Genomic DNA, 25,791 nt, shown 5'->3' on the forward strand with positions numbered 1-25,791 from the left:
TGAGTTGTTTGCTTTGAGCACCTCATCATATGAATAAGGGCACAGAGATTTTTGTTTGCTGCAGCCACACACTCCCTTTTACTGCAACTGAAAGCCAAAGAGAAAAAGATGCTATGTTGGTAAAAGCCTTCCTCAAAGGAAGGATAATGCAAGGACCTAACAATGATACAAAAACTAGAAACTTGCACACAGAACTCCACCACAGTATTGGAAAAGAAGGAAACAATGAGGATGAACCTAAAGATTTGAACAATCTCATTAGCTGGTTCAACTTTAAGAGATTTAGGACAGGTTGCAGTTCTCAGGCTTTGAAATCAGCAAATGCTTTAATAAAACTGCTTTCTCAGGAGTTCTGAAACAGCTTTTGCTACACCTGTTCTTAGTGCCAAGCAGTGTTTCTCTCTCTCTAACAGCATGGTGAGAAGCTGCTCTGAGAGACACAGCATCAAACACAACAGCACAACTAATGTTTAGAATTCATCCCTCTGCAAAAATATGAAAGCAAGCACAAGAGGGGCATTACAGTTTCCAAAAGCTGAAGGGAAACTGGAATATGACACAGCTTGGTCTGAGATTCCTCAAGCAGACTTCCATACTCAGTGGGGAGGACAATACTCAAAAGCCTTTTGAGTTCTCCTTCTGTTCCTCCTTCTTTGCCTCAGTGAGCTCAAGTAGTGATGTAGGAGTGGAGTGGAATGGAAATGCAACTCTCATTCAAGCTGTGTATATGAACCAGGTATTATAGGGGATAAAGATTCCAAAATCGTTGTGGCTCCTCAGGTTATGGTTTGTGCTCTCACAGGGCATACTGAGACAACAAAGAAGTATGGAAACACAGCAGTGAATCTTCCATGGGATGATCATCCTCTGTTTAGCAGCCCAAACTGGTGCTGCCCTGAAATATTCCAAGTTTAACACATCTTGTTCTGCCACCAAAGCACACCAGCACAAATCTGTATCAACTAGCTAGAATGCTGACAAGAGACATGCAGATGTATACATGCATGTGCACACACACATACCAATGAAGACAAGATCTCAGTGTTTTTCAGGTAAGTGAGATACTTGAAAGGCACTACAATACATAAAAAATAAGCTAGGAGATGTAACAAAGCAGGTAGGCCTATTTAATACCCTTTGCTTAACATTTTCCCTCTAGCCAATTATTTTTGCTCCATTATTATAGTTATAGGTAGTTAGACTCCTAGAGCTTGAAAGTTGCTCAGAGGAAGAGATCTGATCATTGTGAAAAATTCTGCTGTGGGGAATTGACAGTCTCAATGCACTGAGAGCACCTACTGCAAGTGAGCAAGGGTCTTCTTGTGGTGCTGTAATCTTAGAAGCATGCTAAATACCCCAGACAGAAAATCTTTTCAAAAGTCAATGAGCAGCCTTATGTGGGCAACCTAATGCTATCTGTTTATTCAAGATTGTGTGAAGTGAGAGCTTCTTTTATGGCTTTTGTTTGTTTGCAGATTTCAGCTTCATCAGGCATAGTCACTGCCAGGAAAAGAGTTGAGTTTCTGACATGTCAGATTTCTTGTTGACTACATGCAAGGTCAAAAGAAATTTCAAGCCCCTTTGCTGATCCTGTGAACCAAGGATACTCCATTTTAGCAAATAAAGTTCTGATGTGCTCAGAAATCATACAATGTATTTGAAGAGACAAGTAGAAAGCAAAATCTTAAATTATTTTAAGCAGCTTCTCCAGTAACAGAATCTATTACAATTCAGCATTAGAAAACTTTTAAAGAAGTTTTGAAAACCAGAACTAGACTCTGGCTCACAAGGAAACTGCAAAGAATTCCAAAAAGTGAGCATTTTTTTTCATTGTATATTCTCAGATACCTGGGCATCTCATTACCCTAGAGGAAGAAAAATGAAATAGCACAGTAGTAGGCCCCTAGAGACAAAGAAAACAAAAATACAGCCTTCCCCACCCCACCTTGCAAAAAAACCCTCCAACAAACCAAAATGACAAAAACAACCAAACCTCAAAACCACAACAACAACAAACCAAAACAAACAAAAAACCAAAAAGCAGTTTTGCAAAGTTTCTCCAAATACATTTTCCTTAGGGAAATGTGTTCCAAACAGAGCCATTGGACAATAATACTATAAGCTTCCTAACAGTTTCCAAAATTCATAGAGCAACTCCTTGAATTCTATTTAGCATGGTTGGTATACATATCAACAGACGAATCTCCCTCTAGATTTTTATGATTTTGGGAAATTAATTTAAAAATATTTTTGTAAGACTCCTTCACTTACCTAAGATGACTACATCATGCTTCCATACCATCACACAACTGCTACTCTCTTAAAAGCAGATCATCACAAGTTTCCAAAGCAAAGCTGGAGTCTCACAGGCCCTCTGCCAATTCCAAATACACATTAAGAACTCGCCGAAACAGGGTTTTTCAGACCTAAACTTCTTCCTACAAACACTTATTCACAACAGCAGCATTATGCTTTTCCTTGCCTTTTATTTTATACCCCAAGATGTTCTCTGCTTAGCAAGCAGCCTAATATTACTACTGCATCTTGTCGATACAAACGGCATGTCACCCCACAAGGCTTATCTCAAATCAGAGTTAGCACAGAATCTGTGGAAGGGAGCTCATGAATACTATAAATTGTTGGAAGTTTATTCCTGTTTGTGCTGCCCAGTTCTGCTTCCAACCCCCTCACTTGTTAGAGCTTCCTAAAGATCAATTTTTTTATCATCCCCAAGAGAACAGGCAATACTTCATTCCTGTATCCACATGTCAAGGACTCCAAATGTTGGAGAAAAATGATTCTTTGCAGACCTGCAAAGAGAGTCAAGACTCCCTGCTCCACTTGTTCTCATAAAATTGTGGCGTAAGTTGAGGTAGGTGATATCTTGACTGTAGAAGAGGTGCTCTGGTACTTCCTCAAGGCTGTAGCATGAAAGATCAACCATGCTAAATCGCATAGACACAATCTGAAAAGAAAGAGAAAAAGCTGCAGCTGTGCAACAAACTTGCTCTGGAAGTCTAATGGAAGGCCAAAGAATACAGGTAATAAACAATTTGCAAGAACATGAAAGAACTCCTTGTACCTACCGGGTAGAGTCCATACAGGAAATGGGAGTCCATGAAGTACAAGCCTGTGCCCTTTGCTACATCCCTGACAAGGATGCACAGCTGGACACCAGCCAGGATTCATACAAAGCCCTGCTCTGTATGTGGACTGGGCACACTGCCTGAAGGCTAGGCTGTAAGAGAGCCAGTGTAGTAGAGGAAAACAGATCTCTCAGAAAACTGTATTGAGAAAGCATAATCTCAAGTGCCTTCCAAAGGTGCAAGAAGCAACTGGAAGCAGTTGATTTTTCAGTTCAGTTCTTTAAGGTTTACAGAACCTCTAACTAGCACTGCTGCTTCTTCTGTACTTTTAGCTACTTCTTTTTTTTTATTAGCTTGTTGAGAGTATAAAATTTGAAACACAACTTGTTATAAGAAGGCTTCATAAATTATGGTTTTGCAGCGTTTCATGAAGTTTTTGCAAATCTCATGTCCTTTCATAAAGTATGTTTTGTTTTGAAGTCTTTGGTGCTTAATTTGCCATTTTATGACCTGCTTTATCCCGAACTCATTTTGTATTTCATAATATCCTTGCTGACCTACAATGTCTCTGTATGTCAAACTTCAGGGCAGCCCTGTGTATGTCCAGGTCATACTTCAGATACATTCAAGTATGGCAACAAATGCAGTCTGTAGGTTTCTATGGCTGTAAAGTCAGCCAGTCCCTGTGGTTTGCTCTAGGGACCTGTGATTCAGCTAGTCTTGTACGTGCAGCAGGGGTTAAAACAGAACAGAACTATTGCTCGACAATGTTGCACAGGTAGAGAAAAAGAGAAGGCTAAGAGAAAAATCTCTGTAGGCCAGAGCATGAAGGAAATAAAGCTGGAAAATGACCTGGGTGCTGTCTCCAGCATCCTAGCTTTGTCTCTGACTGCAGATCAAGCTTGCATCATGATAGCCTTCCTGTGGCATACCCTGCACACACCATCCAAACCACACTGTCCCCATGGGCTCACCGTGGATGCCTGCCGGTGCCACCGCTGGCACTCTGCCAGCGTTTCAAAGGAAACATGGTATGTCTGAGCTTGTGCTCCAGCAGATGTGAAAGCAAGGGTGTACTGCCGACGTTTCATCTCTTCCACCTGCAGAGGGAGAATTGACAGCAGTCTGCCTAAGCACCAGCAACTGCAACTGACCTGAAGCCTAGGGTGAAGTATTACTGACCACCAGTAACATTGCATTTTGCCGAAAATATAGTTGCAGTCACTGGAGAAAAACACAGAAGTAAATCCTGCTTAACATCTTTCTGCTGAAATGGATACAAGAAGTAGCCAGAATTTCCAGAGTGCCCATGCACATTGGCTACTGCTGTGAAAGCTGAACTAGTGTTTCTTCATTTTATCAGCCTTCAGACTACCACCTAAGCAAAGCAAGTAGAAAGATGTTTGGCACATTAATGTTAAAAAAGCCTCCATTAATCTCTTGTGTGCAATTTCCACCACTACTACATTTCTTCTCCCCTCTCAGGTTACAGGGAACTAACCAAAAAAAAGCGCCTTACCTTCCCTCCAATGAGAGGCAAGATGTGCATCTTCCCTGCATGGCTGTCCTTCACTGAGGACACAATGAGGCACGTACCACACAGAGTGACTGAGCGCTCTGCCCACTTGTGCAGCTGGGTCTTTCCTTTGCGTACGTTATAGACTCCAGAGAGCAGGATGCGATCCAGCTGTTCCACCTGACATGGCTTTTCTAAAGAAAAAGGGGACATTAGCACTTGCTGTCCATATGCTCTTCATTCTCATCTGTGAGTACAAATAACACAGCTCTAACATGCAAAACCAGTTGTTGTAAAGAACAAGCAGACAAACTGCACTTTAAAAAAAAAGCCTCTGCAGAGGACAAGCAACATCCTCAGCGCAGGAACAGCAGCTGAGCAGCACCATTTGTGCCTCTCAGAACAATGTTAGAATGGTTGCCATGCAGCGTGTTTTTAATCCACAGGTAGTCACAGACCTCAGCAAATCCACATGCTTGCCAAATATCCTTCATTCAAATGCAACAGAAAAGCAATTTTAAACTCTCGTTGAGTCAGCTAAAGTCATTGAAATCATTAAATAAGTGGCTTCTACTGGACTTTAAAGGAAGGCCTGGAAAATCAACTACAAAGGAAGTTCTTTCCCTGAAGATGACTGTCCTGGTTTTGCCTGAGATAGAATTCATTTTCTTCCTGACAGATGGTACAAGGCTGTGTTTTGGCTTCAGTGCGAGAATAATGTTGATAACAAAAAAAAAAACCCACTAAAAAAACTGCTGTTTTGGCTGGTTCAGCAGCGCTCACCCAAGTAAGGACTTTACAGTGTCTGATTCTCTGCAGCAAGCAGGTGCACAAGAAACTGCAAGGGTGCATGGTTGAACCAGGTGATCCAAACTAGCAAAGGGGATATTTCACACCACAGAACATCATGCAGTATACAAACTTAAGGAACTGGGACAGGAGGGCTGTGCACCAGTGTGATGAGCACCATATTGTGCCTCACTTGTGTTTTATTCCTCTCTCTTTGTTATTTCCCTTTTCATTACAATTATTATTATTATTTTACTTTATTTCAATTATCAAACTGTTTTCGGTCCACAGGTATCACCTTTTTCCCATTCTCCTTCCCATCTGATGGGGGAAGCAGGGTGTGAGTGAGCAGGTGCTAATTGGGTGGCTGAGGTTAAACCACAACAGTCCTTTTAGGTGCCAGACCTGGTGCACCAAGGGCAGAGACAGATCTGACCAGAGTGTGTAAAAACAGATTTGCTATAAGCATTTGCTGTATTGGTTTAACAGTGGCTGGTTACAATATTGATTGTTTTGCTCGATTTTGTTGCACCTGTTCTCAAGTGCAACAAAATGAAAAACCTTATCTGCTGTAAAGGCTGGGTTAAGGTTATGGTGTTGCATTTTCTAATCTGATCTGTGTGCTCAGCATGGCCCCTACCTTTGTGCTCTGGTGCCATTTAGTGGAAAATATCAATAACAACACTATTTGCCTTTTCTCCTCAGACAGCCCACCTAGAGAGTGGACACTTCCCACATCTTCCTTTTCTCCTCCAGGTTAATTACAACAGCATTTGGGAATTTTTAATATCCTTGGGATGTTGAAACCAGTGTGGTTCCCTATTGCTAGGCACCATGATTGTGGCTCAGGTCCTGTTTAGGGAGAAACAACTGTTTGCGGCTACTCCAACCCTGTGACAAGCCACTGCAACTACTCAGACCGGACTGGAGTCAGACCGCTGCCAATTGCTGCTGTACTGGACACACTCAAGGTCAAACCATTCAGCTTCTGGAGTTGGGGTTACAGAGGATTTGGAGCCCACAATACTCTAACTGAAAGAGATACTGGTAGCATATGAAGGGGTTTGAACTGCTTCAGAGCTGATTGGCACTAAGGTCCAGCTGCTCCTGACACCCTACTGGGGTGCTGGGCTGGATGTTCAAACTGATGCTATGTGGAGTAAGCGGGTCACACTGACCACACAGCACGCTTGAATAAGAAAACCATACTCCAAACATTTATCAGGAGCCAACAGTTAACTGCTAACTCAAGCTGTAACATTGTTTCTCAGTTAGTAGAATCTTCAGCTTGCCAAATCTAAAGTGCTGTCGTGATGTCCATATCTGGCTGAATTTAGCTGAAACATGTAGTTGTTTATTTACAACAACAGTTTTGTTTCACACACATGAAGTTTGACATAAGATGTCCTTTACTGGTGAGAAACTGTAAGAATCCACAGAAAAAATTGCTTTGATTTCACCAAGCTGAAATCAAAGCTCCAGACTTTTAAGAAAACATTATTATGGGACTAGAAATGGTATCCTACTACTAACTGCCACAGTGGCACTGTTCCAAGCATTCCTACACAGCTGCACCAATCCTCCAGTTTCCCCCTCTGCTCCAAAACCATGACACCTATCCTAGAGTGGGTCACGGGGCAGCCGCGGACACAGCCAGGCGGCTGGAACACCTCTCCTATGGAGACAGGCTGAGAGAGCGGGGCTGTGCAGCCCGGAGAAGAGAAGGCTCCGGGAAGGCCTTCTTGCAGCTTTTCTGTATATAAAGGCAGCTTATAAGAAAGGCATAGACAGACATTTTATGAAGGCCTATAGGGGCAGAACAGTGGGCCATGTTTCTAAACTGAAAGAGGGCAAATTTACACTGGACATAAGGAAGAAATGTTTGATGGGGAGGATGGGGAGCCCTAGCACAGGTTGACCACAGAAGCTGTGGCTGCTCCATCTCTGGAACTGTCCAAGGCCAGTCTGGGTGGGGCTTGGAGAAACTTGGTCTCATGGAAAGTGCCCCTGCCCATGACAGGAGGGTGGAACTGGACGATCTTTAAGGTTCCTTCCAACTCAAACCAGTCTGTGATGCCACGATTCTAAGTAAAGTTTTTCTGTGTAAAATCTATTACTTCCTCTCTTATGTTCTCAGCTGCAGACACTGCAAAATTATTGTATCATCCTCCATAGCATTCCCTCTAATTCCTCCCCTACCTTTGAGAATCCCTTTGTCGGCATTTGCTTGTATTTCCTTAAAACAGGTCTCCTGAACACCCTTCAACCCTCATACTTCTTCCTTCATAGTTTTCTTCTAAGCAGACCAGCCACTAATGCTGACTGAAACTACTCAATTACATTTTCTATCTACTTGGTTCCATGAAGTTGAGTCGCTGTTCGTGAATCCTTGGCAGTTCCTGCTCGACATACCCAAGCTTTCATTTTTTCCTCAGAAGTTCTCCATAGCCCTATCCTTGATGCCTCTACTCCTTCCAGCTGAAGTAACTTCTGACTCCCCCTTCCTTGCTCCATAAATTCAGACTACGTATGTCAGGCTTCTTTCCATCTGTTACACTCAGTGTTTTGCATATATATGTTTGTATATATATGGTGCATACAGTATCTACACTGTTCTGCCTGTTCTTACACACAGCTCCCAGACAGAAGGGGTTTGTCTCAGATAGCAGGGTGAAGAAGCTGATTTCTTATAAATGCATTTTTTTGACACTGAGTAACCAAAAGATGGCTAGCAGCTTAGTCTGGCTTCCCAGATCCACAATGCAAGAACAATTTTCCATTAAAAAATCTTGATTTTTTTTTTTTCTGAAATGCAAAAAAATACACAGTATTTTTTTAAGTACTTGCAAGTAAGGAAATAATTTCCTTATTATCTTTCCTCACCCTCATTTCTTTTATATTTCCTGTTAACTTCAGTGAATTCTCCTTCTGACTGCTAGTACCACATGCCCACAGGCCTATGCCTGTTATCCGTGGCTCCTTGTGTATACTGTCTCCTGCCCAAACCAATTCAACAGGCCACACTCCAAAGTCTTGCGTCTGCAATCCAGTGCCCTAGGGTTCCGATGGCAGCCTGTGTTATAACTAACCAGCTGGCACCTTCACTCTTCACTATTAAAAGGTTGTGGAGGTATTTGACCAGGAGCTTCCTTGCCCATATCCACAAACTTTTTGTAAATACAATCTTCGTGCACAACTAAACAGAACTCCCAGTGGTAGCTCTAAGTCATCAGTTGCAATATTTGAATCTAAAGAAAACAGAGCAATCCTGTGCCCTCCTGTGGACCTGTCTTTTCTCAAGTCATGGACAGGATCAAGAAAACTACAGAAGTGTGATTTTTTTCTATCAATCTTGAAAATGTTTTATTTTAAGAAATGCTTACTGGTACTGCAGGTGCTTGATGTAGCCCTCTATAAACCCAACAGGCTGACGACTCAGGCTTTAGCCGAGTTCCAACTCATAGTTACATCTGCAGGAACAGTGACAGTGTGCACACATAATTTCTTACCACTGTAGAAGCGAATCATACAGCTGAGATCAGAGTTTGCTGCCTCTTCCTGCATTCTGAGAGGATCATCAAAACCCAACCCAGCCAAGTAGTCATACACAATCTGAAGGGGTTTTTCTGTGGGCTCCAGCCTCCTGTCAAAACATACAAGACAGAAGTTTGAGAATGCAAAACAGATTAAACAAGACTCAGTACAGCTAAAGCATGAGGAATACTGACACACTGTCTGTTCTGCTCCTCTGAAAAGGTCTGGCAAGCACAGATTCTTGGGTCTCTGCTCCCTGCTTGACAAGCAGCACTTAAGAACTGCAGCACTTGCGAATTACATTGCATAAGAGAAAGAGCAATTGGCATAAGCCACACAATTCATGGTGAGTATTTCTATTTCATGATTTAAGGAGCACCAGGAGGAATCCATGACAAGACACAAAACCAGAAGTACCAAAAAAGCAGATGTCAAGTAATTAAAAAACCCTATGTATAATGCCTCAAAAATAGAAAAGAACTCTTACATTTTTATTCCAAATGCAGTTTAGAGCAAAGCACTTGAAGAATCCTCATGAAGAATCACTAAAAAAACCCAACACAAATATAAGACAAATTTCCTGCTCTCTTCAGCTCACATCAGTGGCTAGATTCTTAAGGTTTGGCAACTCAACCAGTATATTTAAAAGGATGTTTTAGAACTATGGAAGAACACAGGAAGGACTCAGTGGCTAGCCTGAATTAACAGCAATAAGGGAAAGTTCTTGTGAAACATCTGATTTAGTATATTCAGAATGGAAAACATGTTTTCTGATCCTCTCTTATCACTTTTTCCAGAGACCCTGTATTGTGACTTTCTTCAATAAAAACAACAGTTTCTTGCCAAATTACAAGTTTTATTTTAGGAAAAAAAAAATTAGTGTAAAAGATTAAGCTCTGAAAATGTTGGGTAGGAGTTAAAATATATTGTTCCAATGGTCTACTCATTATCCAACATTAAAAATCTCCATTTTTAATCTAAAAGCGCCTAGCTTCAGATTACAGTCACTGGATCTCAATGGTCTCTTCTTTAAAAAGGAGTTTATAAACCATGTCACTAAACATTTCAAACTCTCTCTTCAATATAAGATACAAGGTACTTATAAAACTATTCTTGTAGTAGAGTGGGTCTACTTTTATTCAGAAGGATTTTTACCATCAATTTTTTTTTTTAGTTTATCCCTACTCTGTAAGCACTAACATGATTGTTCCCTGTATCCATGCACTGACTTCACAAAACCGCACATACACATTGGTTTAACTCAAACACTTTTCTGTTCTTGGATCAAGCCTGCTCTAGACTCATATCCCTCCAATGCACAAGTTTTGGCAACTTATAACCTTCTTCCTCTCCTTTGCAGTATTTAGTACACTTGTCTTTTACATAAATCTACCTAGCAATACTGAAAAGCAGTGTTTTCCAGGGAATACTGCGTGCTAAACCATCTAGAGGCATCAGCTGCACCGACTTCTCAGTACCCATCACTCTCTCCATTCACGCCCACCTGAGCTCTTACCTTTTCGCCACAGGTTATTAACAGAGCAAACTGAACAATGCAAGTTTACATTTCTTCCTTCAAACAGCTCCTCACCCAAAACAAGATGCTTACATTGAATAACAATTTCCAGTCTGTAAGATATTAGCCAATGAGTTTTACTGGTTTGTGCATTGCTTTTCTCCCCATGACATCAGAACACAGAACCTCAGGCATTTGGGGTAGGAAGGGCCTTTAAAGGTCACCTACTCCAACCATCCCACCATGGACAGGGACATCTTCGACTTGAACAGGCTGCTCAGAGTCCAGTCCAACATTTCACTGCAATGAATGACTAATACCTTTGGCAACCAAGCTCGAAATTTCGAAGCATCAAGACTGAATTTGCCAGGTAGGACCTGTTTTCCACTAAACTTTGTTGACTCGCATACAATATTTATACTGTGTGTCTTAATGGAAACATTTCATTGCTGTATGCACCAAACCTTTCCACTTCTTCTCATCTCTTCTTAAGAAGATTTCTGATTGTTTTAAATTATTATTTTAATTATTTCCACTATGACTGACAGCTTTACAAAAGTCATCAAATAATTAAGGCAGGACTGATTTCATAAAACATGCACCATTTACAAGTACCTAGTCATCCAGGCTTCCTTTGGAGTCACCAAGACACATCTCAAGAAGTAAAATGACTCAGGTATTTCAAGCAGATACATTGCAACTCTCACTTCACATACAGGACCTCTGGATCAGAAGAAGGATTACTCTCAAACAAAGTTTATTGCCTGAAAAGGCAATGTAGTTGATATGCAGCTGACCCAGGAAACTAGTTCTTACTGCTCAATGCTCACCAAGCCTGTTTAGGGCAAGTCTGTTCCACGGTTTTGTTTTACACAGAAATGCATCTACTTACTAACCAGAAGGCTGTATAACCCCTTTCCTCTCTCTTCAGAACTTGTCTGTTGGAGCACCTATTCACAAATAAGTTGATGTCAGCTAAGATGGAATTCCTGCACAAGAAGCATGAAAAGCTGACTTATTAAATGCTGTTTCTTTGTCTGTTTTGTGAGATGGACACGGGACAAGATTGGTTCAAAAGAGTGAAATGCCATCAACTCTTCTTTCTTTGCAGAGATTTCAAATTAAGAGAGTTCAAATTAAGGATCTCAGCCCTTTTTAGGACTTTCTGTCAAGATTTACAGCTCAGAGCCAAGCACATCTACAAATATGTAGCTAATGTTTATCTTATCACTTAATATTTTTTCCTATAGTGAACACAACATCACACTTTCAAAAGAGCTTTAGGAGGAAATCTTCAAAGTTACAAACCTGCGTATCTGTCTCTTGTAACAGGCAAGCTATTAGAAACTGGAATGAATAAATAATAGATTGCACTGAACAATGCTGACTTACTGTGCAATGCTGTGCACCTGACATACTGTATACCCTTCAGCACAGAATCCACGAATATGAGAGATTTGACTGGCTCTCCAACTACGTTGCCCAGGTTTCCCTTGACTACCCCTAGACTCCTATTCTTCTGCTGTTAAAGCCTTATGCTTGCCAGGAAACAGCCTTTCCAGCATGTGATGCATGGCTCAGGAATGTTAAATGCTTGAGAGTCACTCACAAAAAGAACGTATCAAGTAGTCTGCACCTAGACTTCCCAAGGAAAATAACAAACAAACACTCAAACTTTACTATTTGGTTGCTGAATGGATTGAGGCTTTTTTGTGCACACACTGAACCACCTACCTGTACATCAGAATTCAGGAAGAACAGTAATGAAGTAGAGGGACAATTTGTGTTGTATGAAAAGCACATAAGCCACAGTTGTACAGGCTGCTCAATGCTCTCTGGGGTACAGTGCTGTACCTTACCCTCCCAAAAAAAGCTGGATACTCTATTGTACCATACTTACCCTTCTGGAGATGAGATCTGCTTTTTTTCTTCACATCTTATACTTCAACAAGAATTAATACTGCAGGGTTTCAAAATGTTCATTTGAAAAACCCTTAATCTTCTTTCTTGTCCACATAAATCAAACTGATTTGCTCTTTGAAGTCATCAGATACAACACCTTTGGTTTTGTTTCTTTTCTATGAAAGCCATGTACAAAAGGAACATTGGTGGCAATATCTATTCAAGCTTAAGGAGACAGAAAAGCCAAAAGGAAGGAGCAACAGTTTCATTTCATTCCTGTTGCAACTGTAGCTCTCCATAAGTAAGGGTCAAGTTTTCAAACATTGGAAGTTTAAATTTTTGTTGTGAGCGGTATCCAGAGCAAAGAAGGTATCCATGCAATTCTTGTTTAACCCTTCCCTCTGCAGGAAGATATAATTTCTGGATATGAAGGGATACAAGTATCAAGAAAGATTCTGGCTAGGAGAAAGCTAAAGATCCTTGAGGTGCATTGTGGAGAAGAAAAAGTTCTTACAGAAACTGACTTGAATTCACAGAATTGAAAAGGAAACAGAATAATCACAAGGACATTGGTGAATATTTAGAATGAATACATAAAAGAGCTTCTGCTATTCTTCCATACATCTTTCAGTCTTCCAAGTCAGTTGCCAAACCAACATCTGCCATATTCTGGAAAGAAAGCCGCCTGCTGATATTAAAAGGGCAAAGAATTCAGAAGCTGTGTGGGAGACGCACGTAGTTATGGTAAGATGTGATCAGATATTTAACGAAGTAATTTGTATAGTGAACATGCTAATAAAGTTTGTTCGAGGAAGGAATTATATCAACAGGTCATGAAGATAATCTTGAGCACTCTGTCATCTTCCTGTGGACATGCAAGTAGATACCACTCAGGCCTGCTTCCTGCTACTAACACAGGTGTTACTGAAGCAATACTGGTAACTCCCACTTCCCTACCAAGAACAAGTCCAGCGGGAAGTATTTCAAGGATCTCTTCTGTGACAAACACCCTCTGAGAATTACAAGGAATAGACACATCATAACCAAGAACTCTTTACAAAATTTTTGACAAATCTTGGCCAAGACCTAGACATAACAAGAGGCAAAAGGAGTGTGAAGTAATAATTTACAGCTTAGTACTTGCTTCCAAAAGGCTGGCAGCAATTTGCTGCCAATTTGCTAATCCAGTGCAAAATCTGCTACAAATCAAAGGCAGGCACAGCTAGCTCACATGAGAAAAGAGAGGTTGAAAAGAATTCAAATGCAAAGCCACTTCAAAAGCAAAATAAAGTCAAAATGTATCTCTCTGAACACATCTACAAGCTTTACCTAAGCTTTTTCATTATTTGCACGAATGGCTCTGCTCTTCCTTAAAAATGCTGGAAAATCTGCTCACTATTAGGGTCCAAAACATGCCAACTTCCTTACAAAATTTTCAAGCAAGAAATAGAGGTTTTCAGCTGCCTCAGTGGCAGTCTTCAAGTGTCCACCTGTTCTCATACAATGTTTCTAACTAATCCATCCCTAATTCCTGTAACCCTGACCAGGGTAAGGCAAATGTTTCTAAATAACCTTTTCCAACAGCCAGTTTTAAACACGTCCTGTTTTCTCTGCATCTCCCACCACTGGCGTTCCCACCCCATTACAGAGCAAACATACATCAGAGTTTTAAGATTTGGACACATGCGACCTGTAACCTTCATTTCACATCAAAAATCCAGCTACTAGCTCTGTTCAAAATGCACTGTATCCACTGCTTAGCCTTTAAGCAAGGAGACCACAGCAATTATATGCCCCTGAGAACAGGAGTGGCAATTTTATAACTGAATCTTAAGTCTGGAACAATCAGTGCAAAGTTTAAATACTAACAAACTGAATGGGAGCTTCTAAACCTAGAGGAGTCCATAACACACTCACAGCACAAAGTTCACGCACATTAAACCCTGAACCATCTATTTTCAGCCCAAATTGACTTTTGACATAAAACATAGCATCTGATGCTTCTTTATATAACCCTTGCTACAATTTCTGTCTGCCTTTAATTATTTAGCTGACAACTATTCTCAGCAAAAAAATTTACTCACACGTAAATATTAAATGACATAATTGTGAAAGCACCTTCTTTTGCTACTCAAAGTAACTGTTTATAGCCTCTTAAATAGGTTGTCCGGATGCTAAAATCCTCATAACACAGAACATAACAAAGAAATATATGAACAGGTGTCTCTACTCAGAAAATGAGGACATATTTCTGGCTGGAGCAACAGTCAAACCCTCCCTGTTAAAACACATAACTACGAGGTGTGTAACCTCTATTTCACCACTATCTAATTTTTATGAAGTGCATGACTCAAGGCCATACCTGACTGCCAGGTACTACCTCTGCCTGTTCCCTACCTGCCCTGCCAACAGGCACAGGGACACGGTGAACAAGAGCATCGCAAACCTATACAAAACATTTCTCAGTCAGGTTTATCCTTTTTCGGCCCTCACCTGACCAGGTCTCCATGAAGCTGCAAAAAGAGGGTTTTCCTCCCTTCTCCGTCACAGATCTCCGAGGCTTGGGTGTCCACTGTGCAGAGGACTAGGCGCAAGTCTGAAGGAGCCGCAGCTGCTGAGTCTCTTCCATAAACATACACGCAGCCTCGTCCGACGTCCCCTTTCAGCCAGGTCCTCTCACGGGAGCCAACTCGACTCCTGCTCTGGCAGCTCCTGCTCCCGGTGCGCTTGGCGTTCCTCTGCAAGGCAGCCCAGACCCCAGCGTCAGCAGCGCCCGAGGCCGCGCCCGCGCTCCGACCCGGCCCCGCACCGGCCCGCTCCGCACAGGCAGCAGCCACTGGCATGGGAAAGACCAAGGTCGCAGCGGGCAAGTCCCCGGCGTTCCGCAGCCGACTCCTCCCGACCCCACCGAGTCTCCCGGAGCGGCGGAGGCCTCGGTCCCCTCCTCACCTTCAGCACCCGGATGCCGCCGCGGGATCCGGCCCGGCACCCTCGTGTGCCGCCCGGCGCCGCCGCCTCGTCCTCCTCGGGCTCCTGCGCCTCCCTGGGCCCCAGCGCAGCACCCGGCCCCGCACCCGGCCCGGCCTCCCCCATCGCCGGCCACACCGACACCCCGGGCCTCCGCGGCCCCGCCCCGGAAGCGCACGGGCCGTCCGGCCCAGGCCCCGCCCCGGCGGCGGGAGCGGCAGCGGCGCGGCCCCCGGAGCCGCCCCAGGCCGGGCCCCGCGAGCTCCGTGCCTGCCTGCGTCCGTGTCTTGCACCAGCGAGAGGTGCCGAGTGCGAGCCGCAAACCTGACGTGAACGCTGCAAACGCACCTGTCACCGCTCGCCCTTCACACAGCTCCAGCGTCTGTCACATCAGCGGCCCGCAGCCGGAGGCACGCTGCGCAACAGCCGAACATCCCCGTGCTCCTGCTGCCCTGCAGGTACAGCACCTAAGCTCTGCCAGTCTTAACTAGTGGCTGCTGCTAATAACGTCAATAACTACTAGTGACGTCATCATCTACCAATGACATCATCATGACACAGTTTGCAAGAATTTGAGTATGTTTTAGGGCAGCCACTGCTTCTGCCTGAACAGGAACAAGAACATTTAAAAAAAGCTACCTTCCCCACAGTGAAATTACGCGTCTGAAAAGACATGAAAGATCATCTAGGGAAATGTGACTGTGACTAGAAAACACAAAGCAGGCACACGTGGGGACAGAGATATGGTGACAATCCTTGTCCAAGTGTCACATGGAGTATGAAAGGGGTCTTTTACCGAGCTCCCAGAGCAGGCTCCAAACACATTGCTTGTGTTCAGATCCCACCACACCTTTCTAGCATCTAACAAGCACTGCTGCTTGTAACTAACATGCTCCCTGCTCAGCATGGTATTCCATAGGAAGTGCTCAAGCGTTTTGCAACTGTCCACTCATCTTGGTCTCCAAAATTTCCTGTAAAGTTTTTTCAAAACATGGCCTTATTGTTTCGCATCATCTGACATTGCAATGGCCAAACATTAAGAATCAAAACATTCTATCCCACTGTATTGGTAGAAAGCAACAAGGCAATTTTAAATCATTGAATATTGACTCATTTTATTAGTCACTTCATAATTTGTTTCAACCAAAAGACAATACACACAGCAGAAGTCTAATGCATCCCATGTAAATGTTTACATCTGTTAAGCTCCTCACTCACCTATTACTCAGCATTTACCTAAATTTTTCACATCTCAAAAATAGGTCTCCAGAATTTTGAGTGCCAACAGGTGCCCTGCCTCAAATGGCATGTTTTTCACTTTAAATTTGGTGGGTTTTTTGGGGATTGCTTTTTGTTTGCCTTTTTTTTTCTCTGTACTAAGAGGTGGGATGGGGCTCTCTGTAAAATTTAAACTACAACATCACGAAAGAAAAAGGAATATACAGGAGTAGAGTGACAGTTAAAAGGGAAGCAGTCCAGCAGCTCCTTCCCTCACGGCCTCCAAGTAGAAAATGAACACATAAAAGTGCACCAGCGTCAGTGCTGCTGCGGCTCACAGCTAGTACCAGCCTTAGGCAAGGCACTGGTACCTTTCCCAGCTGCTTCAGTATCTTCTGAATTGTAGATCCAAGGTACTGTAAAGACAGTCCCCTCACTGCTATTGCTTCAGTAAGTTGTTCAAGGCCATATTTTGTGCCATCAAGACCTGGACAAAGTCGACTTTTAGGACCTTTCCATGTCTCCTCTCCCTTCAGGCCCATTATGGCCACTATTGTTTCTGTCATTTTTTGACTCAAAATACATTCACTTGAAAAAACAGACATCCAGTGTCTCCCAGTTCCAAAGCCTCCCATGCAGATACTAGTAATATTAGCCATGAAGTCCGTAACTTGCTGCCTTTATATCCCCCTTACACTGAAGCAAGAAAACGTTGACCAGACCTGTAAGAATTGTTGCATTTCAACCGGCGGGAAGAGGACTCAGCGTATGCTTGGAGTGCCTCAGACGTGCGAGTGCTCTCCAGAGGAAAACCACAGCAGCAGCACAGAGCTCGAGACGCACAGGGGGGTCAAGGAGCAAGCAGCATTATCTGGTGTTGCAGATAGGGGAAGATGTGAAGCCTGGCCTTCCTTCTTGTATAATGTCAGCATCCATCCCTTAGTGAGGAGGGGAGAGCTCCAAGGACAACTGGAATGTTTGGCTGCTACAAAGGAGTACTTCACAGCCAAGGGATGGCTTCCTGCAAAATGTATTTTGGGTACACGCATTGCCTCCTCCAGCTCAACTCAAATACAGGACGAAATGCCCATTTCCCCACAGACACAGTGCAAGGGTGGCTGAAGGAGCCAAGAACACAGAAAGAATTCACCCCGCAAGCTTACCAGAGACGGACAGCTGCTCTAGGGGACAGAAAACAAGCATGAAAACAGGGACAACATACACTGTTCCCAACTCTGCTGCAACAAACTGGCCAGGCGAGAGACCATTTTCTTCTTCCTTCCCATCTAATTTCCTGTACCAGTGCTCTTTCCCAGCAAAACCAAAGGGAGAGCGAGGCATGCTGGCTTTCAGTACGAGTGATCATGTACAACTCTGTGAAGAGAATGGTAGAGCTTATGAGGAGTTCAAGAACCAGGACAAAGACTTCCCATTAGCTTTTTATCTGGGATGCTCTCAGAGCTCACTGGGGTATGGATTTAACATGCTCAGTTTTCAACATTGAGTTTGAGATAGCGGGGCAATGAATAACCACAACTGCACTGAAAACGATTAAGCTAAATGCTCAGCACCAGAAATGGACCCTGATTCAGCCATTTCCTGCAAAACTGCCTGTTTCCTGATGCTTTCAGCTAAGCATAGGATATATCTCTCCACTGATAGCCAAGGCATGACCCTACCACAACCCAAAATTAATTTTAAGGAAATCATACATTGTTCTTCTAGATTTTATAACCCTACACTGATGCCAGTACCAAAAAAAAAAAAAAAAGCTCTTTGCTAATCCGAAGGCCCAAACCAGTTCAATCAGTAAGGTAGCAAAAATACCCTTCAAGAGAAGATAAATTTACTCCACTACCATGGACCACCACTTAAATTAGTGTCAGTCCTACATTATATTGCTTAATGAAGCCAGGACCAGACCAGGCTGAACAACCCTCAGTGCCCTCCTGCTCCTAATTCAAGGGCAGAACAAGTATTCAGTTTTCCCTAAGTACACTGTGGATCACTCTTGCAGTATTTTTGGCAAGTACTGGAGGCCAGTATTAGCCCTTCTGTGGACACAAGAAGCTATGTCTAAGCTTGCACTCAGAGCACTCAAGGATTTGCAAAGCCCTAGAACAGAACTGAAGCAGAAGTGCCCAACCTTCAGCTTACCAGCACACTCAAAAATGAAGACCGAAGAGATATCGTAAGATACATCCTAAAGAGCACTGAACATCTGGAGTTTGTCACACTGTGCTTTTGTCTGTCTTACACATCACCTCCTAGAGACTGCCCAGAACTGCACCACCTCCCAGGAGTTCTTGCAGGGACATCCCTGAACACAGCTTTCTGTGAGCTCAGAGGGGTACCAACCAGACCTTGCATCTTTGGATCCAAATACTCAAACAACTGGCTTGTGTTCAAAACACAGTTTAGTTACTTTCAGTCTGAATGTGAACTGGCACATTAATTCTGAAAGGGGAACAAGGATCAACTGAGTAAAAAAATGGGAAAAGATCTCTTTAAACTGCATGGTCTTTATTTCAGTGCCAATATTACAGATACAACACAAATATCTCAGTCAGAAGTAACTCAAATGGAACCCAGGGGGTCTACAACAGGCTCTGGAAATAAAATTGGGGAGAAGTTCTGGAATAACCAGGAAGAGCAACTTTGCAGCATAGTCTCAGATGAGTCTCCCAGCAGGAGCAAAGCCCTTGCCCAAAAACTGATCTACAAAATTGAATGTGTCTTTTCTACCCATAAACCACAATTAACAGGTTGAAAGACTTTGAAACCGTATGTGGTAGAAAACCAGCTGCTCCTTTTATCTCTACATCTCTCATAACTCACTTCACTGTCTGGGGAAGCTACAGAAGACTCTGAATCTGCATGGCTGTGCCTACTGATGGAAGGAAAGAAAATTCAGGTGTAAGGGCTTCATTTCCAAGTACAGCACCGAAGCAATTTTACCAACTCTTACCAGCACCTCTTCTCCTGCACTGTGTTCCAGGTTTGCAGATGAACTCCAAAGGCCTCACTTGCTCTTGGTATGCAGCACATAACTAAGAAGTGCGTGTATACAATAATGCACTGAGTAGGTCATAAGAAGCCTCCAGCCCCTTAAGACCTAGAGGATACAAGAAGAAAGACGAAGGGCAGCCTGGCATTCCTCAAGACCCCATCTGAGTCCCAGATGAAAATGCCTGAAGGAATCCAGCTAGAAATGAATGACAACACACCTTACCCACCCCCGGGAAAAAAAAGACAGCAGAAAGAAGGAGCAACTGCTCACTTGCTGCAGAGAGAAGAAAGTTTCCCTGCTAGAAATTCCAGACTTCTCTTCCAACCAGGCTATGTTCCTTTTTGAGGGGGAAGGAGGGTGGGGAAGGGGAGAAGGGAATGTTGCTTCTGGCTGTGAATGCATGTGTGAGGGAGTGCACAGTAGCCTCCACAAGCCACCAGCCTCATCAGCAGAGGAGAGGAGATTAATCTTAACAGATATGCTTCAGAGTCAGCAATCACTTCAGGAAAATTCCTCCTCATCAGCAGGTCTCTTTCGTTCCCCATGCCCATGGTGCAGTTTGGGGGATTGCCAAGGATCACAACCTTCTTCCCAGAGTTCTTTTGATTGGGTGGGATGAGAATAAGAATGGTGCCAGAGCCTCATTGCCAAGACTGAGGGGGGAAGTTGTTCACTTCTGCTAGATCCTGCATTGCTGAGCCCTTGTGATTATATGTCAACTTGATCCGCATACGTAGTTGTTGCTGCAAGAGAAAAGGGGGAAACAAATAAACACAAAACAAATTCAGGTCTTCATTAAAGGTCAGAGACTCCTACTTCATCCAGTTCCCCTCCCCTACCCCACGAATACTCAACACAGATTTTTCCTGACCGCAAGAGCTTGTTGGGAGTGTGTGCGGGGTGAGCTATGACACTACAGATAAACGCTCCATCTGCTGGGACATTCATTGGTCACTGTAGTTCTCAGATCAGGTACAAGCTCTTAGAAAAGATACAGCACAGCTTCTACCCATGTTTGCGTCTGCACTGGCCCTGCTCTTCCAAGCACTGAAGTCCTTAAATACAAAATTAACCCCCTTCAAATTCCAGTTAACAACAGAAGAAAGCAGGTGGCAGATCTGTACTCTGCTGCACTGCACTTGGGCCTGCAGGGAGAGATGGGCCATCCATCAATCCATTCAATGCAGCAGTCTGGCAACTTCAAGTACTGCACAGCTCAGCAGCACTGTGAAGGAAATAGCCTATGAAAGACTGGAAACAAATTCTCCAAGAACATTCCCTTCTGCTGGAACTAAACGATGTAATAGCTCAGAGATCGCTTTACACTGTCATTTGGCTGTCACCTAGATACTAGGTGGCCCTTAAAAACTGCTAGAGTACAGCATGCTCCAGTCAGGTTCCCTATTTTCTCTCTCTCAAAAAATCCAAAAATAAAAAGCCAGAAGTTGACCATTTCTGTCTCTTTTCTCCACACCTACAGACAAATACACAAAAGGGATAGCAGAGGGGAAAAAAGAAAGACAATGACTGCTTCAACGAGGCTTAGGATAAAGAAGTTATGCTGTATGACGAATAGATCAACATCATCACTGTCACTTCTTGGTTTATTTGTCATTTTGGAAAACTAGCCATTAGTTTCAACCCAGCATGATGGCTTTATTTTGCACCCCTGTACTCTGAAGTGTTCCTAGGATTTGTGGCATTCCTACAAGAAAGCAAGCCACTACCCTAGGTGTGTTTCACCTTGCAGGTCCCATCCTGGCACATTACAGTAAAACACCTAAATCCTCCGAAGTTCAGAAAATAACTTTCAAGGTGATCTTTGAAAGGTGCTCTACAGCATCACAGAGAAACTGGTATCAGATGTATAATTAGTCTTGTGGCTTAATATAGGCAGAGGTGAGCAGACTACATGGAAATAACGGGAGATGCATGGAAACCACAAAAACTATGCACTAGAAGACTGACATTCAGTAAAACTTGGGCTGAAATTTGTGATTTTTTTTCTCACTTGCACATTAATCTAGCAAAAATACTTTACATCTAGAGCCGTACATCAGTTTTAACCTATGAAAAGCTCCCGATGTTTTAAGTTCCTAGAGTCATTTAGGATCATAAGGCTGTTTCAAAGGAAGAAGTATGATCTCAATTTTTTTTTCTTTCTGATGCCATCTGAGCACTTGCAAACCCTCTTAAGGAGGAGTTGTGGGCCACATCCCTCCCTCCTCCTCAAGTCTGTTGTGTCCCAGTCTTGAAGCCTGTCTCTGAAGGCTGTAAAACAAATGGAATTACAATTACATCACACCTAAAGATTCTTTCCATCAACTATTTAAAACTACACTCATCACATTAAAAACAAATGAGACCACTTAACAGACAATTTTAAGAATATGGATCAAGTTGCTTTTTTGTGAACAAATGCTGAATATCTTTACGTGTCAAGATGCTTGCCTTCCAAACATCACTTTTACAACCCATAGAAACACTAGGTTAAGCTCCTCTGGCCATTTGAAAACTTAACAACCACTGCAATGCAAGGTGTGAATGACTTCAAGGTAGCAAAGCTATTAAACTGTTTCAGCAGTATAACCAAATAGAAGTCCAAACCTGTGTCCAGAACCTCCTGTGTTTTTCATTACTTTTTCCTAACTCTAACCAAAGTGACTGCCATGAAAAACATATCATTCACTACCATCACTCCCTACCTCTCATCAGAGATGCATCCCTGACTTGCATTAAATTAATGATTACAAGACAGTACCTTCAACAATTTTTCTTGAAATCACTCACCTTCTGTGGATTCAGGACTTTAATGACCTGTGTGATGGTCCCAGAATTAAATGCAGGGATGACACTGCTGCTGGGAGACAGAAGCTGCAGCTGGAATGTCTGAAAACAGGGCAAAAAGAAAAAAATCGGATGTGCAATCAAGTAAGAAGTGACTTGTTTGCACTGAAAGAAAGCAAGGAAAATTAGAAGTTCAGTTTCTGGCTCTGAATAATCAGTTCCTGAATTCCCTATCTTGTTGTTTTGTAGGAACAACACATTCACTGGCCCACCTGCTTTCTAAGCAAGTAGGATCCAGGTAACACAAATAATAGAAGATGAGTGCTTACTGCAGTGTACCAAGATCAGCAGCAATGCTTGCTTCCATGTGTTGCACTCAGAGAAACAGTCAGCACACCTCTAACCTCAGGAGGACTGTCCTTTCTCTGATTCCTTCCTATAGTAGGTGTAAAACCTACCTGAATCCAAGTTAGAGGAATACTGGTTCCTAGAAGTGAATGTATTTTCCCAAATTTGGAGAGCATTCCAGTAACATGCTGCTTCAATAGTTTGCTCTGCCATAAACTAGGCAATATCTGTCACTTGCATTTTGTGCTGCAGCTGAGTGCAAGGGGAAACAATTCACTTTCTTAAATGAGGAATGCCATTAATCACCATATTGTGACTCATTTATATTTTTATAAGCAACTAATAGCTTCAAAAGATTTTTTCTTTCATGCATTCATAGCTCCACAAAACAAAGTATATTTCTTAGAAATTAATAATAAAGGGTATGGTTATTGTCTCCAAAATACTGATTTTCACCTATATGTTTTTTTTTTTGACTGAGGTTTAGCCATTTTTCTAGAAAGTGGTGATTTCAAAACACAATTTTGTCTAAGCAGAAGTGGTCTAATTTGACTGGAATCTGTGTTTTATTGCATTTACAACATGTAGTTTCAGACTGGAAAGAGATGTTCACTAAGAGAAACTTGGAATAGTTCTCAGCCTTGTTTACCTTACAAGTTTCTATCTATGTGAAAGCGGCAATTAAGAAATGTTTGCAACTGGCCCTTCAGCTTCTCACTGTAGTTGCCCTAAGTGGCTCTACCTTTGGAACTGCAGCTTGGAAAACAAAATCTGTCATATCCAGCTCTGTGCTGTTGGAGGCCTGTATCGTGATTACAGTGACACTAGGGTTGGTGTTCGACCTCTCAAAGGTGAAGTCAATCTTCAGCCCATTCTTGTTGTATGCAGTAATGGAGGGGATTCCTGTAGGAAACAAAAAAGCAGCAGACCTACAGAATCTGGAGATCATTCTCAACATCATAGTATGCACTTACTTTATCCCAGACTCTTCTGAAAATTAAACACACCCCCTTGTGCTCCAGTATCTAAGGCACATTTTCAAATTGCCTCCCTTTTATTTTTTTTTATTATTCCTTGTTTCCTCTTCTAGTTAGGTGTTGGGGCACTTCAGGCAAAGGATTTACAACGTCCCTAACCTGCAGCAATATCATTGAAGAGAGGCTGACATGTAAGTCCATCGAGCAGGAACGGAGGCTGTGCTATCTGGGGTGCAGGGGCAGATACTGGAGAACCTACAAGAAATGTTGAAGGATTAATACTTTGCTGTCAGGAAATGAAGAGTAATTACTCCTTTGCCAAAGACTGACTGCTGCATTTTGTATTTCTTTATGAAACTCTATAAATTACCTGTGTTGTCATCCTCCCCTTCTTTGCTTTCAAGAACTAGCAAGTATTCAAATGGAATTAACTCCTCACATCCCACAGTCCTCTCTGGAAAGGCTCACAGCATTCCCAGACTCAGGTGTGAAAATGCTCAAGTCTCACCAGCTAATCATGCAGAATCAACCTGCAACTTCATTCCCTGACTCCCACCTGTATGCTAGTATGGATCTTGGTAACAGCAAGTGTAAAAACTAGGACTTAAAAGACAATTAAGAAGTAGCCCACCCTCATCCCATCCCAGGGATGAGAATGTAGACTTCTAAGAAATGCAGCCTGCTCACCTGTTAGGTTGAGGTCTCCCAGGAGGTCAAGCAGCTCCCCACCAGCAGTGGCTGGCTTGCTTGTAGGTGCAGTGGGAATTACAGGTGTTATATCACTTCCCCCCAACAAGTCCAATAAATCATTTGCCTAATGAGAGAGTGGATGTAATACTTACATATATTCAACATTCTGCGACTTTTCCTTGCAAGTGCAGTGTGTTCTATTTGTTCTCAAACTGAAGACCACCAGAGCTGATGGCCAGTTAGAGGGGTTCTTAGTTTCACTGTGATCCCATGCCCCACAAGAAATCTAGTTTCCATGCTTGAGGGACTGAAGAGATAGGGAAGGACTGGGTTCATGCACATTAAGTTTGGGGAATCACAAAATATTCTCAGTCAGAAGCGACCCACAAGAATCGTTGAGTCCAACTCTAAAGTGAATGGCCCATAAGGGGATCAAACACACAACCCTGGCATTATTAGCACCATAACCAACTCATACAATCCCACCCTGCTCCTGGGCCTACAATGACCCGTCCCACACACCTGTTCTGGACATTAGAGCCATCAGAGCAGAGCAATGATACAATCATCACCAGTCAGAAACAGCAAAGAAGCAGAGAGGGCGAGGGAGATGGTCTCAGCTTGCTGTTGGCACAGGCTGGAACGTGGTCTGACAGGCAGGGGAAATTTATCCTGGGTCAGTTCCTGTTACCTGGTTAGCAGGCTGCAATCCAGAAGGTGGAGGTTTGGTTTCCAGTACTGCTGTCTCTGTCTCTCCATTGGTCTGTACAATCTCAGCAGGGCCATTTGTGGTGACTTTCTCCATTACTGGCATTCTCTCAAGAAGTGCTGGCCTGAAAGAAGCTGACATAGTTACACTGTGCCATCTTCCTGGATCCCAATCCAAATATTTAGACATTCAAGAGCCGATATATACGGGAGAACCTGCCTTTTCCCTTGAGCTCCAACACAGGGGAACTGCAAGACTGCATGACAGTTTGAGGTGGTCAGAAGCAATCCCTGGCATTCTGTGCCAGTGCAAATACACTAGTTGATAGCTAGAAGACAAACAAGTCCTCCTGTCTCCTGCTTCCCCCCAGCACCTGACAAACTCAGGTTCAAAGCAGGACAAATGCTTTGGCAGAGACAATCTCTGACCATAGAACAATAACACAGGATACAGTAAGTCCTTAAAACACTCGCTAACCCTGTAGAAGGGGAGGGATTCTAGCTCCTCTGTAACCTTAAGAAAAATCAGCAAAGTTCTCACAGCACACTGTCATCCACAGGAGATCAGAGCAGATAATGATCCTTTTCAAACACCAAATCTCTATCAGCACTTACCTCATGTGATCATATTTCTTGAAAAGTGCATTATATTCCACAGCTCTCTGCTGTAGCTCCACATCAATGCTGCTGCCATAGATGGAAACCACCTTCTTAATGCGACTGTTGGGGGCAAGGGAAAACAA

The 25,791-nt window shown here is 43.0% G+C and overlaps 2 protein-coding genes across 8 annotated transcripts in view; both read right to left on the reverse strand.

Annotated features, from left to right (window-relative positions):
* Positions 1-18,887, reverse strand: part of PHLPP2 (PH domain and leucine rich repeat protein phosphatase 2) — a 36,573-nt gene extending 17,686 nt beyond the window's left edge. For 4 of the 5 annotated variants that reach the window (XM_041484744.1, XM_041484735.1, XM_041484762.1 and 1 more), the window contains exons 1-6: positions 15,293-18,887; positions 14,837-15,081; positions 8,901-9,034; positions 4,606-4,796; positions 4,061-4,186; positions 2,811-2,965 (exon numbers count right to left, since the gene is read on the reverse strand). In XM_041484744.1, coding sequence (XP_041340678.1) covers positions 2,811-2,965; positions 4,061-4,186; positions 4,606-4,796; positions 8,901-9,034; positions 14,837-15,081; positions 15,293-15,436 — 995 coding nt within the window. In that variant the 5' untranslated portion in view covers positions 15,437-18,887. Of the gene's footprint in view, positions 1-2,810; positions 2,966-3,086; positions 4,021-4,060; positions 4,187-4,605; positions 4,797-8,900; positions 9,035-14,836; positions 15,082-15,292 lie in introns of those variants that run through there. The other variant, XM_041484752.1, reaches the window with a different exon arrangement.
* A 143-nt stretch (positions 18,888-19,030) lies between these two features.
* Positions 19,031-25,791, reverse strand: part of AP1G1 (adaptor related protein complex 1 subunit gamma 1) — a 36,780-nt gene continuing 30,019 nt past the window's right edge. For 2 of the 3 annotated variants that reach the window (XM_041484792.1, XM_041484782.1), the window contains 7 exons: positions 25,664-25,768; positions 25,032-25,173; positions 24,338-24,464; positions 23,810-23,905; positions 23,416-23,576; positions 22,329-22,427; positions 19,031-20,281 (listed from right to left, as the gene is read on the reverse strand). In XM_041484792.1, the coding sequence (XP_041340726.1) occupies positions 20,180-20,281; positions 22,329-22,427; positions 23,416-23,576; positions 23,810-23,905; positions 24,338-24,464; positions 25,032-25,173; positions 25,664-25,768 (832 nt within the window). In that variant the 3' untranslated portion in view covers positions 19,031-20,179. The remainder of the gene's footprint in view (positions 20,282-22,328; positions 22,428-23,415; positions 23,577-23,809; positions 23,906-24,337; positions 24,465-25,031; positions 25,174-25,663; positions 25,769-25,791) is intronic. The other variant, XM_041484799.1, reaches the window with a different exon arrangement.

This window comes from Pyrgilauda ruficollis, unplaced genomic scaffold (genome assembly GCF_017590135.1).
Source record: "Pyrgilauda ruficollis isolate IOZ18807 unplaced genomic scaffold, ASM1759013v1 scaffold117, whole genome shotgun sequence".
Taxonomy (NCBI): domain Eukaryota; kingdom Metazoa; phylum Chordata; class Aves; order Passeriformes; family Passeridae; genus Pyrgilauda; species Pyrgilauda ruficollis.